Source organism: Haliotis rufescens, unplaced genomic scaffold (assembly GCF_023055435.1).
Source record: "Haliotis rufescens isolate VD_foot unplaced genomic scaffold, xgHalRufe1.0.p SCAF_12, whole genome shotgun sequence".
Taxonomy (NCBI): domain Eukaryota; kingdom Metazoa; phylum Mollusca; class Gastropoda; order Lepetellida; family Haliotidae; genus Haliotis; species Haliotis rufescens.
Genome location: NW_025963802.1, coordinates 8,004,242 through 8,027,738, shown reverse-complemented (window position 1 = coordinate 8,027,738; position 23,497 = coordinate 8,004,242). Strand labels below are relative to the sequence as shown.

The 23,497-nt window shown below is 40.4% G+C and overlaps 2 protein-coding genes across 2 annotated transcripts; both read right to left on the bottom strand.

Moving 5' to 3' along the window:
• Positions 1-310: 310 nt before the first annotated feature.
• Positions 311-5,791, bottom strand: LOC124141212 (ADP-ribosylation factor 1-like). Its single transcript, XM_046509150.2, has 5 exons — positions 5,448-5,791; positions 4,368-4,445; positions 3,688-3,761; positions 3,239-3,473; positions 311-2,206 (listed from the first exon to the last, which is right to left on the bottom strand). The coding sequence occupies exons 1-5, from the start codon at positions 5,509-5,511 to the stop codon at positions 1,971-1,973; spliced, it is 687 nt and encodes a 228-aa protein (XP_046365106.1). The 5' UTR covers positions 5,512-5,791; the 3' UTR covers positions 311-1,970.
• A 6,201-nt stretch (positions 5,792-11,992) lies between these two features.
• LOC124141211 (ADP-ribosylation factor-like) lies at positions 11,993-20,158 on the bottom strand. The gene is made up of 5 exons (XM_046509149.2): positions 19,890-20,158; positions 18,520-18,597; positions 16,950-17,023; positions 14,242-14,488; positions 11,993-12,990 (listed from the first exon to the last, which is right to left on the bottom strand). Exons 1-5 carry the CDS (start codon positions 20,029-20,031, stop codon positions 12,722-12,724), a joined length of 810 nt encoding a protein of 269 aa, XP_046365105.1. The 5' UTR covers positions 20,032-20,158; the 3' UTR covers positions 11,993-12,721.
• Between the last annotated feature and the right edge of the window lie 3,339 nt (positions 20,159-23,497).

Sequence of the window (23,497 nt, the reverse complement as noted above, 5' to 3'; positions counted from 1 at the left end):
AGAGAACCAAAGATCAGCTGATCCTGGCACAGCTAAGGGACGGAACTGAATTGCGGTGTCCCACTTGGACCCCACATTATTCTTAAAAGGGGTTGGTGGATTTATGAGTCACCGAGGCTTCAGTTTCAGCAATATACCGAGATAACCTACCTTCTTATACTTTAATCACCTGACTGTACAGGACTAACTATCTAGTGTTAGTGGTTACTAAATCCGAGGGTTGCGGGTTCGAATCCCAGATTCACCACGGCTTGTCCGGACATTTCCCACCTTGGTGACCAAACAACTCCGTCACAAATAACAATACTTCTTTCAGGCAACGATATTTATTCCCAAGAGGTGAACATGTGATACAATTAACTCTTTGAATTTGTTGTTTACATGTGAGAATACAAACCGATTCATATGCCGATATATTGGTTCATCAACCAGTTCATATAACAAGTACAAGATGTACACCATAATCCGTATTCAACCATGAAGGAGGGAGTACTCTGTCAATATGTCCTCATAGTCACCAACAAATCAAAGAATATCTTCTTATTGCCGATGCAAGATTAAATCTTTCCTCGCTCACTATCAAATCGAAGACAAACAGTTTTCTCATTATTATCCAGTATTAACTCCTCTCGGCGAGTCTAGATAGGCACCCTATTAAACTTGTCCTTCTAACGTCGGAGGGCTTCAGCGAGGCATCAATATCTGTTGCACATGAAGCCCTTTACACACACAATTACAACCAGATACAGGATTTGGCAAAAAATAGGGGTGCGTTTTATAATTTGGCAATTTTCATAATAAGTAAGTTATAGTGTTGTAATTAGTGTACTTCTAGTATGCCTTTTCACCTTCAAAGCTTCCAAATGTACCGATGTTTAGTATGTTTAGTTTTGTTTTTCATAAAATGGCCGGTGTGGGGTATGTATTCTACTCAACGTTTGAAAGGGATAAACATGCCATTCTGTTTAAAAAACCCATTTGACATATGAGAATCAGTTTTGTTTATTATGGAAAAAAAAATATCCCTGTTAAAAGTTGAACAGTATATATAGAACATGCCGTTTTGACAATTCTGATTCCTGTGCAGTCTCACTCCATCCCCTGGCTTTTGCCGCTCCCTACCTACTACATCGGGCTGCAACAGTGGTATGGTGTAATCCTAGACGTAATTATGAATGTATCAAGGCGATTATTGCTTCTTTGCTCCGACTCAAATGCCAAGTGTATTCCCTTACACAGATTAACAACTGATTAGCTGGTATATATGTGCTATTTCAGTGCTTACAAATCAAGCGACAGGTCGACAGTTTGGTACAATTTGAAAACGTGACCAACTCATGAATGAATGAACTTATAGTACTACGTATATTTCCATATTTAGCGGCCTTAGTCTTGCAGCCCACCAGCTGTGTATACGTGTATGTCACGTGATGCACATTATCGATTTTCTTCCTGCGAATTATTGTTCGTGCTTATTGGCAGGTGTCGAATGAAAAGCTGATCGTCAGAAAAAAAAACTTGGTTTGTGTTCAATATGTATAGTAGTATTTGTAGACGTGACGTAATGTTTTTGAAGGTCGTGATTAAGATTAGTGCAGTTACAAGCAAACATTAACACTGAACACTTTCATACACTTTGACAGATAAATAAGTTCCGTGGACGCTTTCTATTTACATTTCAGTGCATTTCAATTATACTTATAACATGTTTTAATACTTTTAGATAGCAATTTTGATCTAATGAACCAATATTCTTAAAGGACGTCCTACTTTCGGGTACTCGAGTACGAGTCGAGTTTCCCTCCTCGGGTACTCGAGTCCAAAAAATTGGACTCGTGGAAGCCCTACTGTGCAGTACAAGCACATAGCTAAGATGACTGTCCCTCAATCTTATGGTCTCTGATATAACATAACATGTGTGCTTTATTTTCTCGAATTAAACCAAGACCCGTTATCGTACACGTAGGTGTTCAACCTAGTTTCGGTAAAAACGCTTTCAGAGACTCCAGTGTTCCTTTCATGTAAGTGGACAGAGACCAGGGAGACTTTTCAGTCTTCTTCTCCGAGGTTGCATCTGTTTCCGGGTCACTAGGGTTAGCATCCGGGCTTTGCCGTGACCTCCCCTCGGCAAATTCCTGTGACATCCAGTGCAGGGCGTCATTAAGTCCCTCACCTGAGATAGCACTGCATCCTATGATGGTCGCTCCTAGAATAAGCCAATAGTGAGCATTTTAATGTGTTTCATTTATCATAACTAAACAATAGCGTCACGGCACTGTAGTTCCCCTACAACAGCTTAACTGTCAGACCGCTTCCTTGGTCTAGTGGTAGAGCGTCCGCCCGGAGAGCGGAAGGTCCGGGGTTCGATCCCCGGCCGCGTCATACGTCAAAAGACGTTAAAAGATGGTACGTGTTGTTACCCTGTCTGGCGCTCGGCATTAAGGGGCTAAAACAAGGACTGGTCGGTTTGGAGTCAGTATACTGTGTCTGAGTGGGGTATTCATGTTAAACTGCGGCATGGTATTTCACCTCACCTTAAATGTCAACAAAAGTTATGTCATCAAATATTTATAGGGGGCGGTCGGGTAGCCTAGTTGTTAGGCTCGTCACACCGAATGCACGGGTTCGATTCCTCACATTGATACAATGTGTGAGGCCCATTTTTCGTGTCCGCCGGCGTATTGCTGGAATATTGCTAAAGCGTCGTAAAACCATACTCACTCACCCACTCAATGTTTATAGTGTCACAGGCAAATTTATGCCACGTCTTTCAAACAATAGATTGACTAAGATGATGTCTTTATGTGATTGAGAAACACATGTGTCCGCAAGCCTCGGGACTTATACCATTTATTCACTCCGTACAGATAGTCAGTAACTTTTTGATCGATGGTAGAGGGGCAGTGGGGCAGCCAACTGGTTAAATCGTTTGAGTGTCACTCTGAAAATTCGGGCTCGATGCCCACATGGGTACAATGTGTGAAACCAATTTCTTCTGTCTCCCACGGTGATATAGCTGGAATATTGTGTAAAACCATACTCATTCATTCATTCGTTGTTAGAATAGTTCAATATGTCAAAGGTGTGAGAGGGAGTTCCCAAAGTTCCCACTATGAACATACACGCATGGGTCCGAACATGTACAAGGATGTTCAAAGTGTCTAGTCTGGTGATCATTTCAAAGTATAAGTTTACAAAACTATAACAATCTTACACTTATATTATTCTTTCAACTTACTATGAGTTTTCAGTATCCCCTGGAAGTCCACTGCCTTGGCAACCTCTGGAACTGTCATGGCGCCTGGCAGGTCCTGCTTGTTGGCCAGTACGAGGAAGACGGTGTCCTTGAGGTCCTTTTCCTCAAGCAAACGTACCAGCTCGTCCCTGGCTTGCTCCATACGTTCCAGGTCATTGCTGTCAACCACGAACAGGACGGCGTCGGTGCCGGGGTAGTAGTGGCGATACAGGGGGCGCTGAAAAAAAAAGACAGTAAGCATCATATGCTTGGTCGAAATATTTATGACGGTTGGATGGCGGGACCATGGATTACAGCAACGACATAAGCTCACATGGACTTCCGGTTAACCTGAGCTAAAAATGCAAATGAAAGCATGAGTTTTAAGTGATCTGCACATTATTTTTCACAATCGACAAACAAAAAATACAGGAATGAGCATCCCAACTCACGATAGCGCCTCTGCCACCCACATCCCAGGACGTGATGTTGATATTCTTGTATGTAACCGTCTCCACATTGAAACCTGAAATTTCGAACAAAGCGTGAATTAAGAACCATTTTAAATTTCAATCGAAAATTTTCCCTACCATGAAACCCATGAATATGCGGGTTTGAATTGGTCTTTATGACTGCAAACAGAAGTATAGAATGGATGTTGTCAGATTCTTGATGAATATATATATTTTTATAAGGCCATCCTATCGCTGGACCCGTGAAGAACCCAGGTAGAATCGGTCTTCAGCAACCCATGCTTGCCGTAAAAGGCGACTACGCTTGTCGTATGTGACGACTAAAGGGATCGCGTAGTCAGACTCGCTGCCTTTGTTGATGCATGTCATCGCATTCCAATTACGTAGATCGATACTCTTGATGTAAGTCACTGGATTGTCTGGTCCAGACAATTTTTTACAGACGGCCGTCATATAGCAAACAAACAAAACCCTATTAATGAGCTGTGCAGTACAGTGCAGTGATTGATGACGGGAAGCTGACAGTTACGAGTTACTTGTTCTGTATTAATAAGCCCATTAATCAGAATTTGAAATGCTTCGCTCATTATATAATGTCGGCCCTCAAGGGATATTCTAAACATTTATAAATTCAGAAAGTTATCTCCAATCAGGCTCACCAATTGTTGGAATGGTTGAAACAACCTCTCCGAGTTTAAGCATGTACATTATCGTGGTCTTCCCTGCAGCATCGAGTCCTGGAAGTAAATAAGGTTGACCATGCATCACCCCGCATAAAAAGAACATTCTTACATCACTCAGTTCTGTAGAATTGTGTTTTATCATGAGTTGTAGATTGTTGTTTAGCTCGTTCAATGAGGACAAAATCCTGACTATACGGTTGGTTTCAGGTCGACCAATTAACACAGATGAGACACAGTTTATTTGTACGTGTTATCTGGTTCTCAACTCAAGAAAATACACTTCCTTGTTGCAGTCGCTATATTGCCGATGCGACTTTAATTTTGAACTCACCTACTCGCTATCCAACTATGCGTGTGACATTGTCAGTTTATCTAATCTGTTGAGATCAAATACCCTCGATTGCACGACCTGTTCGCTACCATGGCGTCCCCCGGCAAGTGACGCCACTATATCAACTTCTTATCAGATATTTCCCAACGAATTTCTCGCGCACACGAGTCTACGTTGGTTGGACTGCTATATTTAGCATCGCATAATTCAACGGGGGCTCAAAACAAAGCTATATGGTACAGTGGAGTGAGTGAGTATGGTTTTACGCCGCTGTTTGCAATATTCCAGAAATATCACGGCGGGGGACACCAGAAATAGGCTTCACACATTGTACCCATGTCGGGAATCGAACCCGGGTCTTCGGCGTAACGAGCGAACGCTTTAACCACTAGACCGCTCCTTCTATATGGTACAGCATGGAGATACTATTATTATACAATGTATAAGTCACTGTGTCAAGGCAAACATTTTTTCTCCGAAATGAGAGTCTATTTGTTACAGTTTAACTGGAACATTTTATTTCTTAAATCCCATCCCAATTCGTATGGTCATGTTTTAGAAACAAGTATGTATGCCTGATAGTAACATATAAGCAGTACATAGCTTCGACTTCGGAGCTAGTGCTTCATGTTCGGATCTTGAGCTACCAATATTTTCGATATTTTCCAAACGAAACTATATGGTAATGACTCAATAGGAACAAAACGAAATGAAATTATACCTACCATGCATAAGCAGTCTAACATCCTTCTTCTTAAACCATCCAAGTTTGCAGAAATACTGCCCCATGTTGAGTTGGGACAAAACACACAGCAAATACCTTTTCAGTTGCTAACACGGTCGGCTCTTCCATAAACCTCCCTATCTCGTTGTTTTGAAAAGTATGACTTGAGTTAGGCTATGCATAGACATACACCTCTAATCACCTCATACACAATCTAATCATCGCCTTCGCTGTTACACACACTTCATCTTGTTGCAGTCGCTATTTTGCCAGCGTGGATATGACAGGTAAACAAAACAACGACCTCGTGGTTTTGTTTACCTGTCAAATCCACGGTGGCCGGAAGTCGTTGCACTGTATAATCCGGCAAATTCTAATGTTAGAAGCGCGCGTAAAATATTCACGCTTGGAAACACACACACAAACATTCTTCGGCAATAGGTTTTTGCTTTATTTTAGGCAGTGACATCAACTCTGCAACGGCTTGGTCAATGCGCTGTGAACTGTCGGAGTGGATTGAAACCTCATATCCCAGGGTTTCATACACCTTGAAGCCTCGCCGTTGCAAAGGTTTTACGTCGTCGTCAATCGTTGCACTCGCTGAAAACATCAAATTAATGACACTTAGCATGTCCACCGAACCATTTAATATATGTGTGTGAAACCTAAGAAACACACACACACACACACACACACACACACACACACACACACACACACACACACATCCCTGAATTAATAAATTTAGTGAATCAGTCGGGTTTTACGTTTTGCAATATTTATATATTATTTATTGCAATATTCCAAAAACATCCCAGTGGGGGTCACCGCAATATGCCTTCATCCACATTGCACCCACCCATATTGAGAAATCAAACCCGGATTTCCAACTCTTAAACCAGGCTACCCAACCAGGCGAGGTGATCAATATACCCGGCACATTTTGCCTTCTTTCCCGGTCTTCATATCACCTGACAAAATTAATGTTCTCTGTGTGTGACATTTAAATTATAGTGACATATTACATTTAGGGTAATATCAATTAATTGCCGTTTTGCCGTCACCCAACTGACATTGCTTTCATATACTAAAAAACTCACCAAGTTGTTTTCTCAAGGAAAAGTCTGAACATTAATGTGTCAATGTGTAAAAAGAGGCCGACTATTTTTGATATTCATATTGTTACTGCCACAAATATTACATTGCTGAAATGCATAGGGTTTTTTTTAGTTTTAAAAAATATCTGGTTTTGCAGCTGAAAAAAATATCTGGTGTGGATATAAAATCCCAGCCCACCACCCACGCACCCCACCCCACATCACCCCACCCCACCTCCACACCACACCCAACCTCCCGAATATCAAATGGTCGGTCTCTAATCCAATACTTTAGACGTCGCGCGAACCTTTGACTAAATCAGTTATATCAGTCTTACAATAGGCTATTATTTTCCAACCTATTTTAATATTTGCTTTAATGGTGAAAAAAAACGATGTTAGAACTAGAGACACCGGAGAACGCTTGACAGTTTTTTTCCACTTGTTAGAGAGCCATAAACAAAACCTCCTGTTTCTTCACTGGGGGGTATTTCAGGGAAGCACATGGCACAACGGTATAGTCCAAGGTGGTTTTATTTAAAACAAGACATACATATAACGGTATAAATATTGTATAACATTCGGAAAACATATTATTTTTTAGACATGCTGAAATATGTACATGTTTTACATATTATATTTTTTAATATCATATAAATATTTTCCTTTTTTTGTGGCAAGAAATACAACCCGTAATAGAACACTAAAAGTAAGTTATCATACATAAACCTAAAACTGTATTTATATTATTTTGTTATTCTTTTCATGGTTTCAAATTGAATCAGGTAAATGTATATTCAGTAATGGTTCAACATGCCGCACACTTACCCCATTTCTCATTTACCAGAGCTACACACCGTATAAACCCATGAAGTGTTTCACAAAAAACTACCATTGGTATGATCTATATCATGCTTGGTTCTATCTCGAAGGATCTTTGTCCAAATCTTGAAACTGAATTCATCCAGAGGCGAAACAAACTGACCCAAGCAACATTTCAAGAGATGCCCTACAATGCTTGAACACAAATAGCATCCGTCGCGTAACCTTGGATGTCCATATCATCAGATGCTAAATGTCGACGGTACATCAATTTCTTCGGGTTAATTACATATGAGCAATTAATCTCCACTTTACATCTATCATAGTAGCATCACAACAGAAAAGATTCATCTCCTCTTTAACAGAGATTCAAGATTTACACATGTTAACATAGTCAAATCTCAAAGATACTATAAAGACATAGCTTACATACACATTGCAGATTTATCACGTGGAACTTCAGACCGATCAATCATCCAAATCTGAAAGTTCAAGTTGAAAGTGTCCTTTCACTGTCCCTTATGCTACAAACATATGCTAACTGCTTACCTACATTCATATGTAGGTCTCCTCAAACGAACACAAACATGCATGTTTCTTTGTGTAGGACAAAATTCGTGTTACAATGTCCTTCTCTTGTGTTGTCTTTTCACAAGTGATGAAGATTCTCAAATATTCTATTTCAATATATCGATCTCATCAACAAATAGGTGGACCATTTCCTCATCTGTACAGGAAAACTAAAATTAACGAGTATGTCTTTCACAAGATCTCAAGATAGCGTAATTGTTTCAAGTTGAACATCAGCTTAGCACAAAGTAAGAGGTCCATTTCCTCATGTGTAAAGAGGGCATATAATGGCAAAAAAATCACTTCTGGAGCAGGTATTGTTTTGTGTCCTTTCACAGTCTTATTTCCAACATGGTAGTTCCATTTCGAATTACACACAGAGAGGCCAAGTTGGTTATTTTTAGAGGATGCTGTAGATAAGGCAGTTTTTATTAGGCCAGATCACAAAATGATGTTTCATTGTGCACTTTTGTTTATTGCACAAGATCTCGCGCACTCGTTGTGTGATCTTCAGTCGGACTTTGCAGGAGAACGAATTTTCTCTGACCTCCCGCAGGTCTCCCTCTCCTATTTTAGATTGGCCACACCCTGGACGGCATCGAGACCTCTACTCCTCCACCTTCCCCTCCTTCTTTGCCTCCTCCTCCTTCTTCTTCTCCGCCTTCTCCCTCCTCTTCTTCATAGCGTCCTCCTCTGCAGCAACGCTCAGGCCGTTGACGATCCTGCGAGCCGATTTGTCAGACTTTGGTACCAGGAACGTCCTCTCGACGACCCGGAATCCATCGTCTCGGGACACGTGGTCATGGTTGATGATAATCTGGCTGTCCCAAACTGTGAACACCACAGTGACCTCAACCTCCTCCTCTTTCTCTATTGGTGGCATGACATCCCGACGTGAGAAGCCGAAGGGCGTAAGTTTCAGAGACTTGGGGTCAGCCATCACAGACTGCATGCATGAGCGGCGATAGACCTCCTTCTTCTTCTTTGGTTCGGGTTTCTGAGATAATTTCCCGCTATGGTCAATTGCCAAGAAAACAGTAGTTTTATCCTTTGGGACTGTCTTTGTCTTCGACCTAAACAGCTTCTTAAACCTAGAGAATCTGGACTCGGACCTGAGCCCCGGCTTCTCTTTGTCTGCAGTTGGGGCCGGACCCACGCGGCTATGGATACACCCCATTCTCAGTGTCTGCTAGTGTCTAACAGTCGTAGCATCATTGCGACATACTGACATGGCGCACTGCATCAAAGCGACCAATTATGCCCAACGCCATATTGCTGACTGTTCCATGCTGTCGTCTCCAGGCAAATGCCATTGGGCGACGACGTCGTCAAGCCTGTGACGTCATAGAAGGGCAGGCCAATCACGACGTCGTCCCTGAACGCGGATATGTAAATACAGGAACCTCTTTATAAAGGGGATACATCAATATATTACATTTCAGACAATTTCATTAATTTAGAAATTGAACATTATACTCATCATGTGCTTTAAATGATAACCGCCATGCAGCTGGGATATTGTGGAGTGCAGTGTTAAACAACAAAAACAAATACCACTAGTAATACCGCAATGAATAAGGTAATTCTCAATAAATACAAAAAAAAGTTCTATAATTTATCCGATGCTTGATTAAACAATAAAAAATATATGTTTGAAACATCCCAAGGTAAATCCGTTTAATAAAGTGTTTGTAGATAAGTGCAGTGTGTTTCAGGTCATATCTGCACACGGAAAACGATAGCAGTGTGTCTGTGCGTTCTGTGTCAAAGACCCACGCACCGAAAACAAATCAAGTCTTACACAAGAAGCAGTCATCATATAGGCGTAACAACACTGTTATATAAATCCCTGCATGATTCTCTGTTGGGATTGTGGGGATGAGATATCCCTTTAGTAGCCAGTTCTTATCGCAAGACACCCGCGAAGATTCCGGGGTAGAATAGGTCTCCAGCAACCCATGCTTGCCATAAAAGGTGACTGTGCTTGTAGTAAAAGGCGACTAACGGGATCGGGTGGTCAGGCTCGCTGACTTGGTTGAAGCATGCCATCGATCCCAATTGCGTGGATCGATGCTCATGATATCAATCACTGGATTGTCTGGTCCAGACTCGATTATTTACAGACCGCCGTCATATAGCTGTAGCATTGCTGAGTGCGGCGTTAAACAACAAACCAACCAACCAACTTATCGCAAGAGGTGGAATATAGGGATAGGATGGTGTGACCTGGCTGTGTGCCATCGTGCCCCGAAGGTGTAGGTTGATGCTCATTCTATCAACCTCTGGGTACACTTGCACAAAGCGATCCTAGTGCTATGACGATCGTAACTCCCATACTCTAACACAGACTCTAAGATCGCTTTAAGCAACTGGGCCCTCTTTAGCCTGGCCAGATTTTTACTTTCATTGGGGCACGGGTGGCCCGGTCGTCTAAGGCGCTGCAATTCGCTGTGCAAATGTTGTGTTCCTTGGGCACGCCAAAAAACCCGTGGTTGTAGGTTCGAATCCCAGTTTGCCCCGATTATGTTTATGGGTTTATCAGCACCGTACCCGTGCTCTTGGGTTTCACCAAAGTGGTAAACGTCTGAGACCTGCACTTCTTCGGGCTTTCCTCCTACATTAACCTGATGCGCCGTGATATAACTGGGAAACTGTTCAAAGCAGCGTTAAACCTAATTAACTCACTCACTCTATTACTTACAGGCCGTTGTGGATAAGCTGGAGTTGCTGATTGACGTAAAACACTCGAAAATAGTGGGTGTAGCGACAATCAATTTGATGACATTCAGCATAGTCATAATATACTCCTCATTGACAATATCCATATTATTAAATGTTTGATTAAATACCTTTGTCAAGGACTAAAGATCAGAATTAAGCAAATCATCTATACCTGGAACAAAGTGTTATGCATTCCAGCCGTTTATTCAGCATGTAAATAATATTAATTATTTTCCATCTTGTTTGTATTATTGGCTTTGGGCCTAAAATACTGAATAAAGTCTGTCTGCCTATACCCTTCAACACGTGAGTGGGCTCGTGAGGTTATCATTTACGCCAGACATAGTAATTTTATGCCAGCAGTCTGTAAATCAATGAGTGTCCAACAGACAAATTATAATTGATAAAATGGGCTGCTGAGTGAGAGTATATATCCAGTGCCACAGTGAACAGTATACATGCAGGTAATTTAACGTGTTGCTTATTTTTAACTAGCGGCGTGCCTTTGTCTGGCACTTCAATAGAGTTGTCTCTTTACTTAAGCGTTATCTCCCTTATTTTCGCGGAGCTCTCAAGCTCCTCACAGCAATAGCCCGTGTGTAACGAAGGTGTCACGCGCTGGGAAGGAGCTTGGCGGAGCTCTCTGTTCCCGGATCCTCCGCTTGGTGTCGCTGCTCTTGCTCTGCTTTCCAGTCTGTCGTAGGAACAAACGGAAACAGGAACCAGTCTACTCTCTACCGAGAATGTAACGAATGTTTAGGAGCTCATTCATAAACAGGTGCTCAATTGTTTAAGCTATATAGAAACAAGAAAACAGGGTTATTATTTTTTTAGAAACCCCAAAACATCAAAAGGCACTAGTTCAGCATGTGTTTGATACATATGCAAAGTTTCACTGTAAAATATTAAACACTATGCTCCAGAAATGAAATGTGACGGATGGACGGACAGACAGCCCCCATTCCTATATCCCCCTCACACTTCGTGGCAGGGATAATAATGAACTGTATTCTTGGCACACAATATTGCACACAAGAAAAGGTCAAATTATGTTTCCTACAAACCATGGCATAGGTAAAAAGAAATCAGTTAAAAAAAAGGGTTTTTTAGAAAAAAAATACAACATTTGGAGTAAAATACACACACAAACACTTTGATAATTACAAATATACTCAGTTGAAGTTAAAGAACACCCATGACAGATTAACTATGAATAGGAAAGAATCAGGTGTTCTTTAATTTCTTTTGAGTAGTATATATTGTGTCATCTGATGGGTAAATGACAGGAACTTGATCCAGTAAGATTTAGTCTTAGTCACAACTGCAAGACAGTGCATAAAATATATTCTTTTATTACATGGTTATAGTTGTCATGTCATAAAACACCCTGATATAAAATATGATATTCAACAACAGTAACAAATGTTCAATCAATATCCAAATACAATTGTATCCATAAACATGATAAACAACAAACAATATCACAGTTGGATACAGCAAGGAAACGGTGCAATGAAGTATATTAGGCCTACTTTCAGAATTTGACCGGTGCTCCGGCTTCTACTGGCATAGCTCTAATACACGAAAAGGTGTATGACAAACGTATATGTCTTGCTTGAGGGCATGCAAATAAACATTAATAAGCTATGTCCAGTGATGTTTAGGTCACTCTGCTGAAAAGAGACCTTTCTTTGCCGTTCAGGAAAGGAGCAAGGTTGGCCAATTGATGTTTACGTATCACTATTGATGAAAGTAAAAGTAACTGAAATGCACATAAAATATACATCACAAAATCTTATTCCTTAAACCATAGTTTGCACATGCTTCCTCCATCACTCAACCCGACTTGCAGAACAATAACGTAAGTGGTCTGGGCCAGACAAACCCGTAATTGATATGATGAGAAACAATCCACACCATCGGGGACACACTGACACGCTATCAATCAAGTCAGCGAGCCTGAGCAATCAGTCCATTTAATCACTTCTTACGACCAGCGTAGGTTTCAATTCTAAACTGGAATCCCCAGAGTCATATCACAGAAAGTTCTTTATCATATGAAGTTCTACCACAATCTTGGCAGCAAGCTTTTGAAAGTTGTAATCGTCCCCTTCACATAAGATGAGAATGTCCAGGGTTTCTTGTCACTATCTGAGCCTTCCTGGGATGGAGCCTTATTAGTTTTGTCCTTCGTTTTCCCAGTTTCAGATGAATACCAGGACTGGAACCAGTAGCCAGACTTCGGCACCAATTCTTCACTCAGCCAATCCAGTGCCTTAAGCAAGTCACCTTGACCCTCAGGCGTCACTGCTGAACATCCAAATATGTTCATTTCTGAAAAAGAAATGTCACTTTTCCATCAATATTGACCACAATATGATATTCAGTCAGCATGGATATAATTGTCATTGTTGTCATGATCACTATTTGTCATAAGCACTTAGACATAAGCAGTATGTTTGCCTCTTAATAATGGTTATTCCAGTTAGATTTCTAGGGCCCCAAGTATCCGTGGATACTTGTACATTGTACTATAGACAGGAAGGACAATGAGAAGGCAGAATATTCAATTTTAAACATTTATCTGCTCAGTGTAGATCATATTTAGCACTACATTGACTAATTGCAGATCTACATACATGTAGATAAATTTTATATATACACATCCAGAATTTAATTATATTATTGATTGCTGTATCGTTATACTTTAATGTCGATATTAACATTTCAAACCAATGACCAGCCTAGATTCTGGGGAAGAATAGGTTCACAGTGCCAAAAGCTTCTCTACCTTGGGTCACCAGGGGGAAAAATTCACTCAAAGTTCACAATTTACAATCGAGGCATGTAGAGCAAACACTCACAGTAGATATTTTGACAGCTTATGAGTAAAACCTTATTTCTCAGTTAGTGTGCACATGTTTTGGCAAAGTGATGAACATGTGTGCATTTAATACATACTTCCCCCAATATCTAATATGTAGCGACATTCCAATGAAGACGTCTCAGAGCTATGATGTCAGCCAACAAGGTCACAATGCAGCGACGTCATAGTAAACAGAACACTGTGGTGCCACTCTCATTCATGGCCCATGACATCATACTGCTTGTATCACAACAAACGGGCTTAGACCGATGACATAATGTCATACCAATGACATCACCCCACACTGCTTGTATGACAACGGACAGACAGACCAATGACATAAGCTTACACTGCTTGTATGACAACGGACAAACAGACCCATGACATAAGCTCATACTGCTTGTATGACAACGGACAAACAGACCAATGACATAAGCTTACACTGCTTGTATGACAACAGACAAACAGACCCATGACATAAGCTCACACTGCTTGTATGACAACGGACAGACAGACCGATGACACAAGCTCATACTGCTTGTATGACAACAGCCAAACAGACCCATGCCATAAGCTCACACTGCTTGTATGACAACTGACAGACAGACCGATGACACAAGCTCATACTGCTTATATGACAACCAACAGAGACGCATGACATAAGCTAAGCTGACATTGCCTGCAGATCTTGACTAAAACTAAAACAGAAACACACTCACTTTTCCCAGAAGGTCTTTGCTCACATAATTTGTTGTAGTTCATTTTTTCCTTGATCTCCTCCACACTCATGGCCGAGCCCATGTCCTGCTTGTTGGCCAGGAGCAGAATCACAGCCTCTCCCAGCTCTGGGTCCATCACCAATCTCTTCACCTCATCAGTCATCTCTTCAAGCCTATCCTGATCAGTGCTGTCTATGACAAACATGAGTGCTGATGCTCCAGGGAAGTAGTGTCGGTACAAGCTCCGCTGGAAAAGAGGAAGTGAGGAGGACTGAACAAACTACTGCTTCTTTGGTATCTTCAGACAAGGACCATACTTGATTAGGGGTGACTATTGGTCTGGAAATCACTAATGCGATAACTATTGATATTGAAAGAAACTATTGCGATAACTATTGATATTCCAAACAACTATTGCGATAAATATCGATAGTTTTCAGTGTATCATTTTAGATGGATTTTAGAGTTGAATTAAACCTTGGAACTGTAGTTTCCTTTGAATGTGATAACCATAACAACAAATAAAAAGTTAAGTTTGAGATATGACTGACTTGTTTTTTCTTTACCCTATAAATAATTTAAGAAAAAGAAACTTCAACATTATCATGTGTAAATTACTAGCACTCATGATCAAAAGAAAAACAAATTTGAACAGCATTGCATGTACAATAGAAATTATCAATATTCCTAACTGAAATCGATACTATTGATTGGAAACTGATTTAACAATTGATTTATTGACTTTAAGTGCTTACCAACAGCAATTAATCGATATTTCAATTTATCGCGACACCCCTATACTTGATACTGTAAACATGGTAAATCTGGACAGTTTTGCGAGCAAGACAGTATTGCAAAATGTGGGGATGACACACACTTGCAATAGTTTTATGATGCATTTATTTTTCAGACCAACAAGAAACAAATAATGTAAAGATGCATATTTCTTTTGTTTACTTCTACACATTGTCAAACCAGCCAGTGCATGAATTATCAAATAATATACTCAATTACACATTGTCCTCATTGTCAAAAGTTTAATCAGGAAAGTTCACTTAGCTGTCACCGACTAGTCCAGACATAAGCCAATCAGTTCTTTACTGTTGAATAAACCCTACTCCAACCTCCCTTGTCAACTACAACCACACATGTGCCTATAGTTAAAAAATTACTGACTGACCTTGGGTTATCATTTCACCGATGGCAAGGGTTAAAATCTACAGTATTTGTAGAAATACCTCACAATCTACTTTACAATATACTGTAGATTTTACTTCAAATGTCTCTCTACAATTGTTATATTATGTGGTGTCTTCGCTGGAGTGTGTAAATACATTATCACGTCACATTTGTAATTTATGACGTTGTCATAAGTATGACATCATTCATATGTCATTGTCAGTTACACTGAAGAGCTGTCATGAGAAAGTCAAAGTACTATGTCTGAAACTGATAAAAAGAAGATGTTGGACTAACATGGTCTTTATTTTTTATATATTACATGTACACCGAGTGAACATTCGTATGCCTCGATTTTGTGTGTATGCATATATATACTCTTGTACCATCATTTGTCGTTTTTCAGAGAAATAAACTGAAACTGAACCAAGCCCCTTCCTACTTACAAAAATGAAATGCAAAAGTTATAAGTAGCTTTGTCCTTTGTCAATCTTATCAGGGTGTCAAAAATCTCTCCAGGTTAAGTTAAGGCAATTGTTAGCCACTCACAATAATTTCATGGCGCAAACCTTTTCAGTACTTGTACGATGTACAGTTTGGACAAGCTGCATCAGACATCTCATATGTAACCATTGTAACACAAGTTTAATGCTGAACATTTCTTCTTTCAATATTTGGGAAAATATAATGTGGCCAAAATTATATCTTACCCAATATTTATTTTCATTGTTTTATATACCCAGTTCATATTCTATAGTATTCAGCCATGATCTAATAATTGCTTCAGAATTCCTTGTCTCAAAAGCCATTGTGATGCAGGAATAAACATAAACTGCACAGAGGGACTGTTATTGTCATTGTCTATTCATTTCAGAAATTAGGGTTGGGACGGGAAACTCGGGTACTCGGGTGGGTCCTGAGTAGGACCCGGGTACCCACAGTACTACCCAGACCTGTGGCTAGTCACCTGATATATTGTTTAATGACAAAAACTCATTATAGCTCAGTGGTTAAACTACAAGTTGCTAAACATGCTAAAGTTCGCCTTTCCGTCTTACGATGCAGACATTCCTTTTGACTTGTACATGTCTGACTACAGATAAAGCTTCAGTTAACTTCAGTGTACGCACGATCTGATCGTTTGATACATGTACCTAAAGAGTTTTGCCCAGGGCTGCGGTAAAACATTTCCCAATCAGACATTTTGTTCTCAACTCTTGAGACCTGCAGTGGGTACCCAGGTAGGGTAGGGTCGGGTAGTAGGGGATCGGGTACCTAGGTAGTAAATCAGGACTCGTCCCAGCCCTATCAGAAATCAGTAGCCTAAACAGTGAAACCATCAAGTCTTTCACTTTAGGCAAGGAAACAAACAACTGCCTTGTCAAAATGGATTACAGTGAAAACCTAATTCATTCAACAATCCACATTCCTGAACTGGTGAAAAGCCCTAAACATGCAATTTTTTAACTCTTTTTACATGGTAAATGTGTTTGACAATTGTCCAGAGCGATGTTATTAAAACTACTTACAGCTTTGTCCCTTCCGCCAACATCCCACGCCACTATTCTGATATTCTTATGTGTAAAATGCTCCACATTAAAACCTGAAATAAAACACAGTGTATAAATTTGCATGGTTATGTCATGGGTTCTTACATGACATGCAAAAAATAGCACTAATACCTATCATCACTGATCATGTCAACACACAATATGTACAAGATAACATGGGCGTCACACTAGAACAGGGGGCACGGGTGGCCCAGTCGTCTAAGGCGCTGCGATTCGCTGTGCAGAGTTACGTCCCTTGGGCATGCAAGAAACCTAGGATTGTGGGTTCGAATCCCAATTCGCCCCGATTATGTTTATAGCTTTGTCAGCACCATACCTGTGCTCTGGGTTTCACCGAAGTGGTAAACGTCTGAGACCTGCATCACTTCGGGCTTTCCTCCCACATTAAGCTGACACGCCGTGATATAACTGGAATACTGTTAATAGCGGCGTTAAACCCAACTCCCTCACAATAGAACATGCTGTGTATATGCTCTGTTGGGATCTGCTTTTCTGACCCAGAGTCATCATGACCCGTGAAGATTTGAATTGGTCTTCAGCAACCCATGCTTGTTGTAAGAGGCGACTGAAGGACCTGGGTAATCAGACTCACTGACTTGGTTGCTGCATGTCATCGTGTCTCAATTGCGTGGATCAATGCTCATGATATCAATCACTGGATTGTCAGGTCCAGACTGGATGATTTACAGACCACTGTCATATAGCTAGAATAAATCTGAGTGTGGCATTAAACATTAAACATTAACATGATTGAACCAAACTCACTCTCCAACATAACCAAAGTCATAACGTATCTACATAGCATTATCATGATTATATTTACACAATAAACATAGCCTTGTACTTGCCTACTGTTAGAGTGTTGATATTCTGAGACAAAAGTCAAGTTAATATCACTGCTGCTACTTACCTATCAAAATACTAAACAAACAAGACAAAAACTGAGCAGGGCTCACTAATACCCTCGACTTCGATTCCAACATACATGATGTACTTCTAAGTTCAAAACATGAAATCAAACTTTGCACTGCACCTCTCCTAATGGCATAGAAACTGTATCCCCAATTTAAAAGAATCCGTGAAGTATTTTTTCAGTTATAGCTTGCATAAATGTAAAAGTTAAAAAAATATTCTAATTTCAAGACATGCAAGCACTGGTAAAGAATCATATTTTTTTCAGAAAATACACATATCAAAATTAAACTTTGCACTGCATCTCTTCTATTAGCATGATTAGTATGGAAACTGGTCCCTAAATTTGAAAATAATCCATGCAACAGTTTTCTAGTTATGGATCACATATATGTGCAAGTAAAAAAATGAATTAAAAGCTGCACCTCTCCTATAGGTATAAAAGGTGTTCACCACATTTGAAAAAAATCTATGAAGTAGTTTTTAAGTTATCATGGTTATAGGTCACACACAAAAATGTCCTCAGAAGGAGGGAGGAAATTCCTTGGTATAACAATATACCCACCCGCCCTTTTAGGTCGGGGCACAAAAAACATATCCAAACATACAGACATACCAATTGTAGGAATGGTTGTCACCACTTCTCCTTGCGTTAGGACGTACAGAATGGTTGTTTTTCCAGCAGCATCAAGACCTAATGCAAGAAAGAAGATTGTGTTGAACATGTTAAAGATGACAGACCAAAGCAGATATGCACATGATGCATGGAATGGACTTTTCTATTCTACAGCCTCATGTTGATCTTCAATGAGGTGACTTCTAGTTCTATTTGTAACCATGGTAATGTCCCCGGCTTTGAAGAATTCCAAGGGAACATGGTTATACAGTAGTGAAAAGCAGCCAATTAGAGGTTGGCTCTAAAATAAAATTAGCAATCCTACCCTTATTCTGTTCACATCTGTGACAAGAAGGGATAGGGATTAGCTGAGTTTGGTCAAATGTATGGTATTCAAATGCAGTGGGGAGAAATCATTGCCTGTAGTTGACATGAGTGATGAGGTTCAACAGTAGCCTGGGGCGGTCGGGTAGCCTAGTGGTTAAAGCGTTCGCTCGTCACGCCGAAGACCCGGGTTCGATTCCCGACATGGGTGCAATGTGTGAAGCCCATTTCTGATGTCCCCCGCCGTGATATTGCTGGAATATTGCTAAAAGCGGCGTAAAACCAAACTCACTCACTCAACAGTAGCCTAGTCAGTATGTTATTGTCTTGCATGTCAATTGGGTCCCAACAGAGCTCTCAGCTAGTCATGCAGACACAATCACGGCTCTGGCTATTGTTCACGCAGCTCTTGTTTGGAGGGCGTAGCTCATTTAAAAAACTTACCCTCAGATTCAGCTCATAAAGTGCAAGTATCATCATGGTTAGGTACAACTATGCAGAACTGGATACATTTTGTAACATTGGAAATTCAAATATCGCATTGGCACGTAAATAAGGTTAATTTAATCCTTAGCAGTGGCTATCAATTTAAAAAAATCAACGTAAGCAGGGGCTTTATATATAAAGGCTCGATATACAAAGGAAATACAGTAGGGTAACGCAAATATTAGCACTATGAACATTAAACTCAGCACACTAACCATTCCAACTGAAAGTTTCTCATAACGTCAAATTAAATCATATATTTTTCTGTAACAAATTTAAATAAAACACAGAACTGTCAACTGTCATGATCTATGGAGAAAGGGCCCGGGGTCTAAATCGTCAAAACTTGACCCTACTGTTGAGCTAGCCGCGATACCTGGCATTGGGCCAGTCAAGAAAACATTTTCTTGACTATCAGATCTCGCCGACTACTGTTGCTCCACATGCTCGGCTACTCATGAACTAGGGGCATCGGTAGTTGTGCCATCTGAAATGAATGTTCTAACAGAGACCATATATGGTCTCTGGCTCTAAGTATGTAAAACAGTAGATCTACGCACCAAATATAATAATTTTCATATCTTTCTTCCACCCGAGTGTTGCAAGTTTACAGAGAGAATGTCCCATTTTCGTCGTTTTCTGTGTAGTTATAAACGTGAAGTTCGTTTGACGGTAGTACTCCTCCAAAGTCAGCGGTTTCATTCACCGTCATCAGGATATAAACGCCTAACCCGCGTTCCTCCACACTTCTTCCTTCTCCGTCACTGTTTATATGTTTCGCCAAGCTCCTCACAGCGATAGTCCGTTCGCGGCAAGCTCCTCACAGCGATAGTCCGTTCGCGGAGCTCTCTTTGTTACCGAGAGTGTAACGAAGGTGTCACGCGCTGGGAACTCTGGGTAGGAGAGTGCTTTCGCAAGACACGATGGCCGGAAGTGATGTAAAAATCGAATTTACTAACCGGACAAAACCGAACAAAATGTGTACTCGCTACCGACCAGTTTATCGTGATTTTTTTTCGTGTTATTTCTGAAGTATTCCGTGTATAAAGTTGACTATACCAATTACTTTGATTTTCGTAAAACTATGAGCAGAGATCATAATGTCTCGGGTTCTGGCCGACGATGTAATGAAGTGGACTGAGGCGGTGAAGATGGCTTTAAAACTGTGTATTCGCTGTAAAAGATAGCATCAGTATTAGATGTTGAGTCGAGGGAGCAAGAAGATCATTGCTCGGCTGTGGCGTGACAAAATGAGCCAATTAGATATGACAATGATATCGGAATATATTGAATACACGAGTAGCTAAATACAATATTCTAACGCTGTTACTTTATATACATTGGATGTAACAATGAATGCTTTTGACGGCATGACCGAGTAGGATACTGACAGTTGATTACAATTATGATTTAGACTCTACGATCTCGTTACCTATTCTATTGATTAGTTTACCATAGAGGAAGCACATAGATAAAGATAATACCTGTAAACGATATAGATTGCATCAATATTAATTGATGTTCAGTGGACGTTGGAGTAGAGTTCTGTTATAACGCGAGAGGGAATCAAAACAGTGCAGAACTTTCCCGTCGACTAGGTGTACCTGTTATCGTCATCGTCTAAACAGCACGCGGCCACTCGCACTGCTTTAGTTATACAATTTACATTTTTTTATTATCTATGGTGTCGGACCCAATTAGTTTTTTCACAAAAAGTTAATAAGAAATGCTTTAACCAATTTGTCGTCTCCAACCAATGTAAACCAATATTCCCAACATATGGTCTCTAGATCTTCCCATAGAGATTACTACGCGAGTGTCTGTCAGATACCATTTATCTAACAATGATTATCCATAACTATTTACTTTTGATTTCACGATATATTCAGGTTATACAATATTTGTAAAATAGACAAATAAGGTTTTAGAATTATATTTTGGGGGGTGACAAAACTAAATGTGAATCATCGTGGGTGAAGTTTTGTTTACACGCGTGTCTCTTCTGAAGTTGTATTCTAGCAATGTGCTTATAAGGTATTTTCAATATTTTCCAACACGAGTCAGTTTTGTTATTAATGTTCGTATAAATATTTCTCTCTTCTAATGAAAACAAGGGGGCACGGGTGGCTCAGTCGTCTAAGGCGCCACGATTCGCTGTGCAGAGTTGCGTCCCTTGGGCACGCCAGAAACCTATGATTATGAGTTCGAATCTCGGTTAGTCCCGATTATGTGTATAGGATTGTCAGCATGCCCGTGCTCGTGGGTTTCACCGAAGTGGTAAACGTCCGAGACCTGCATCACTTAGGGCTTTCCTCCCACATTAAGCTACGACACTTAAAGCGGCGTTAAACCCAACTCACCCACTCTAATGAAAACACGCGAGTGAGTGAGTAAATATGGTTTTGGACCCCTCTTAGCACTATTCCAGCAATATCATGGTGGGGGACACCAGAAATGGCTTCACACATTGGGGAATATGGGGAATCGAAACCGGGTTTTCGGCTTGACGAGCGGACGAGCTACCCCATCGGCTCTGTTACTATAATATGATGTCGTCCGTGTGGCGTTGTGAATGAATACTCAGATGATTGCATGTGATGTGTCCTTACATATTTATGAACGTGTATATTTATTTTGAAGTTTATGTTCCAGAGCGTTTGTTCTGACTTCCGTTGAAATAATCCTCATTACACTACGACATGTGTGTTATCTGTGCACTAGACCGGACACAAACAATATATTTCAAAAACTTAACAGACACTACTTGCATACATATAATTTTAAGGGGAAATGCATTTAATAACTTTCAAGAGTTGCACCTAGAATGAATCATTCTTCCCCGCCCTGAAGGCGGGGAAGTATACGGGAAACGTTAATTTTGTAGCATGTATGTCGACATGTTGGTTTATTTGAAATTTCAAGCCACGCATTTACGGAAACAAAACATACAAATCATGTGCGTGGAATGTTGATGCTATTCTTTTCCAGCAATAAGAGATACTTCAAAATCGTCTTTATGTAGTTAATTGATGCATATGGCCGTTTCTGGTCATTAGCTGACCTTATTAAACCATTCATGTGTAACCCGATGTCCCTTTTTTCCTCAAGGACTAATTTTCTGATTTTCACGGTTTATACAAAAGAAGAACTCCGGAGATCGTAAATAACAGCATAATATAAAATATGTTCTGAATATGCTTATTCATGAACAACGACGACATCTCAATTTAAATGTAATATGGCTGAATTCCACATTCTACATACCACACTTTTTATTGTTTGGATGCTCATGTTCACTGAAAATATTTGGAATAGTTATGTTCCGTATTTTGAATTAACCCAGTCCCCCGTGCTTTTTAATCAGTGCACCGCACATAGCCACATGTGAAACGTTTGGTAGCAAAGTCATAACAAAATCGGAGTAGTGTGTCGGCGATGTTTCATCAAGGCTGTAGTATTTTTCAACCGTTTAATGGAATTCAATGTACAGCCGTAGCTCTGGTCGCTATCATATACTTTGTGTCCCAGGGCTAAAATCTATTTGCGTCAGTACCGTGTTCCACTGACCTCGATAATCTGTTGGATGAAGGCACAGCTCTCTACACTCACATAGTTAACACCGAAGGCAATGAGGGGTATTTTGTAGGTCATAATCAGCTCCCGGCAGCCACTGCCTCAAGCGATATTGTCTACATAACAGATCAGTTTTATGGCCCCGTCACAGGTGCTCCAAATAATGAAGCAGTCACTTTGGGTAACTTTTAAAGATGTCTCCATTGCAATTTTTACGGATTTTGATTCGTATGCATTATTTGACTCTCATCAGCGGACTGGTTTGGGTCAGACTGATCCGAATGGACAAGCCGTATTACTTCTGTTTAGTAGCATGGATGAATTGTTATGTTACATCTTTACAGTATATCAGGCGACTATGCTTGTCGTAAGAGGCGACTAACGGGATCGGGTGGCCAGCCTTTGGTTGGTGCATGGCATCGATATTGATATTAATCACTGGATTGTCTGGTTCAGACTCGATTATTTACAGAACGCCGTCAGATAGCTGGAATATTGCTGAGTGTGGCGTTAAACGACAAACCAATCAATCAAACGTAAAACGAGACGAGGAATCCGTTATTGATTAGTCCCGGTATTGAAATGTTCTCCAACT

Bases quoted from the DNA above. Each gene is read 5' to 3' on its own strand.
- LOC124141212 (XM_046509150.2), bottom strand. From the start codon at position 5,511: ATGGGGCAGTATTTCTGCAAACTTGGATGGTTTAAGAAGAAGGATGTT. The intron at 4,446-5,447 runs GTAGGTATAATT...ATTTACTTCCAG, and splicing joins TGTTAGACTGCTTATGCATG to GACTCGATGCTGCAGGGAAG. The intron at 3,474-3,687 runs GTGAGTTGGGAT...TTTTTTTTTCAG, and splicing joins TGGGTGGCAGAGGCGCTATC to CGCCCCCTGTATCGCCACTA.
- LOC124141211 (XM_046509149.2), bottom strand. From the start codon at position 20,031: ATGAAACCGCTGACTTTGGAGGAGTACTACCGTCAAACGAACTTCACG. The intron at 14,489-16,949 runs GTAAGTAGTTTT...CCTCTTTTCCAG, and splicing joins TTGGCGGAAGGGACAAAGCT to CGGAGCTTGTACCGACACTA. The intron at 12,991-14,241 runs GTGAGTGTGTTT...TTTCTTTTTCAG, and splicing joins GCAAAGACCTTCTGGGAAAA to AAATGAACATATTTGGATGT.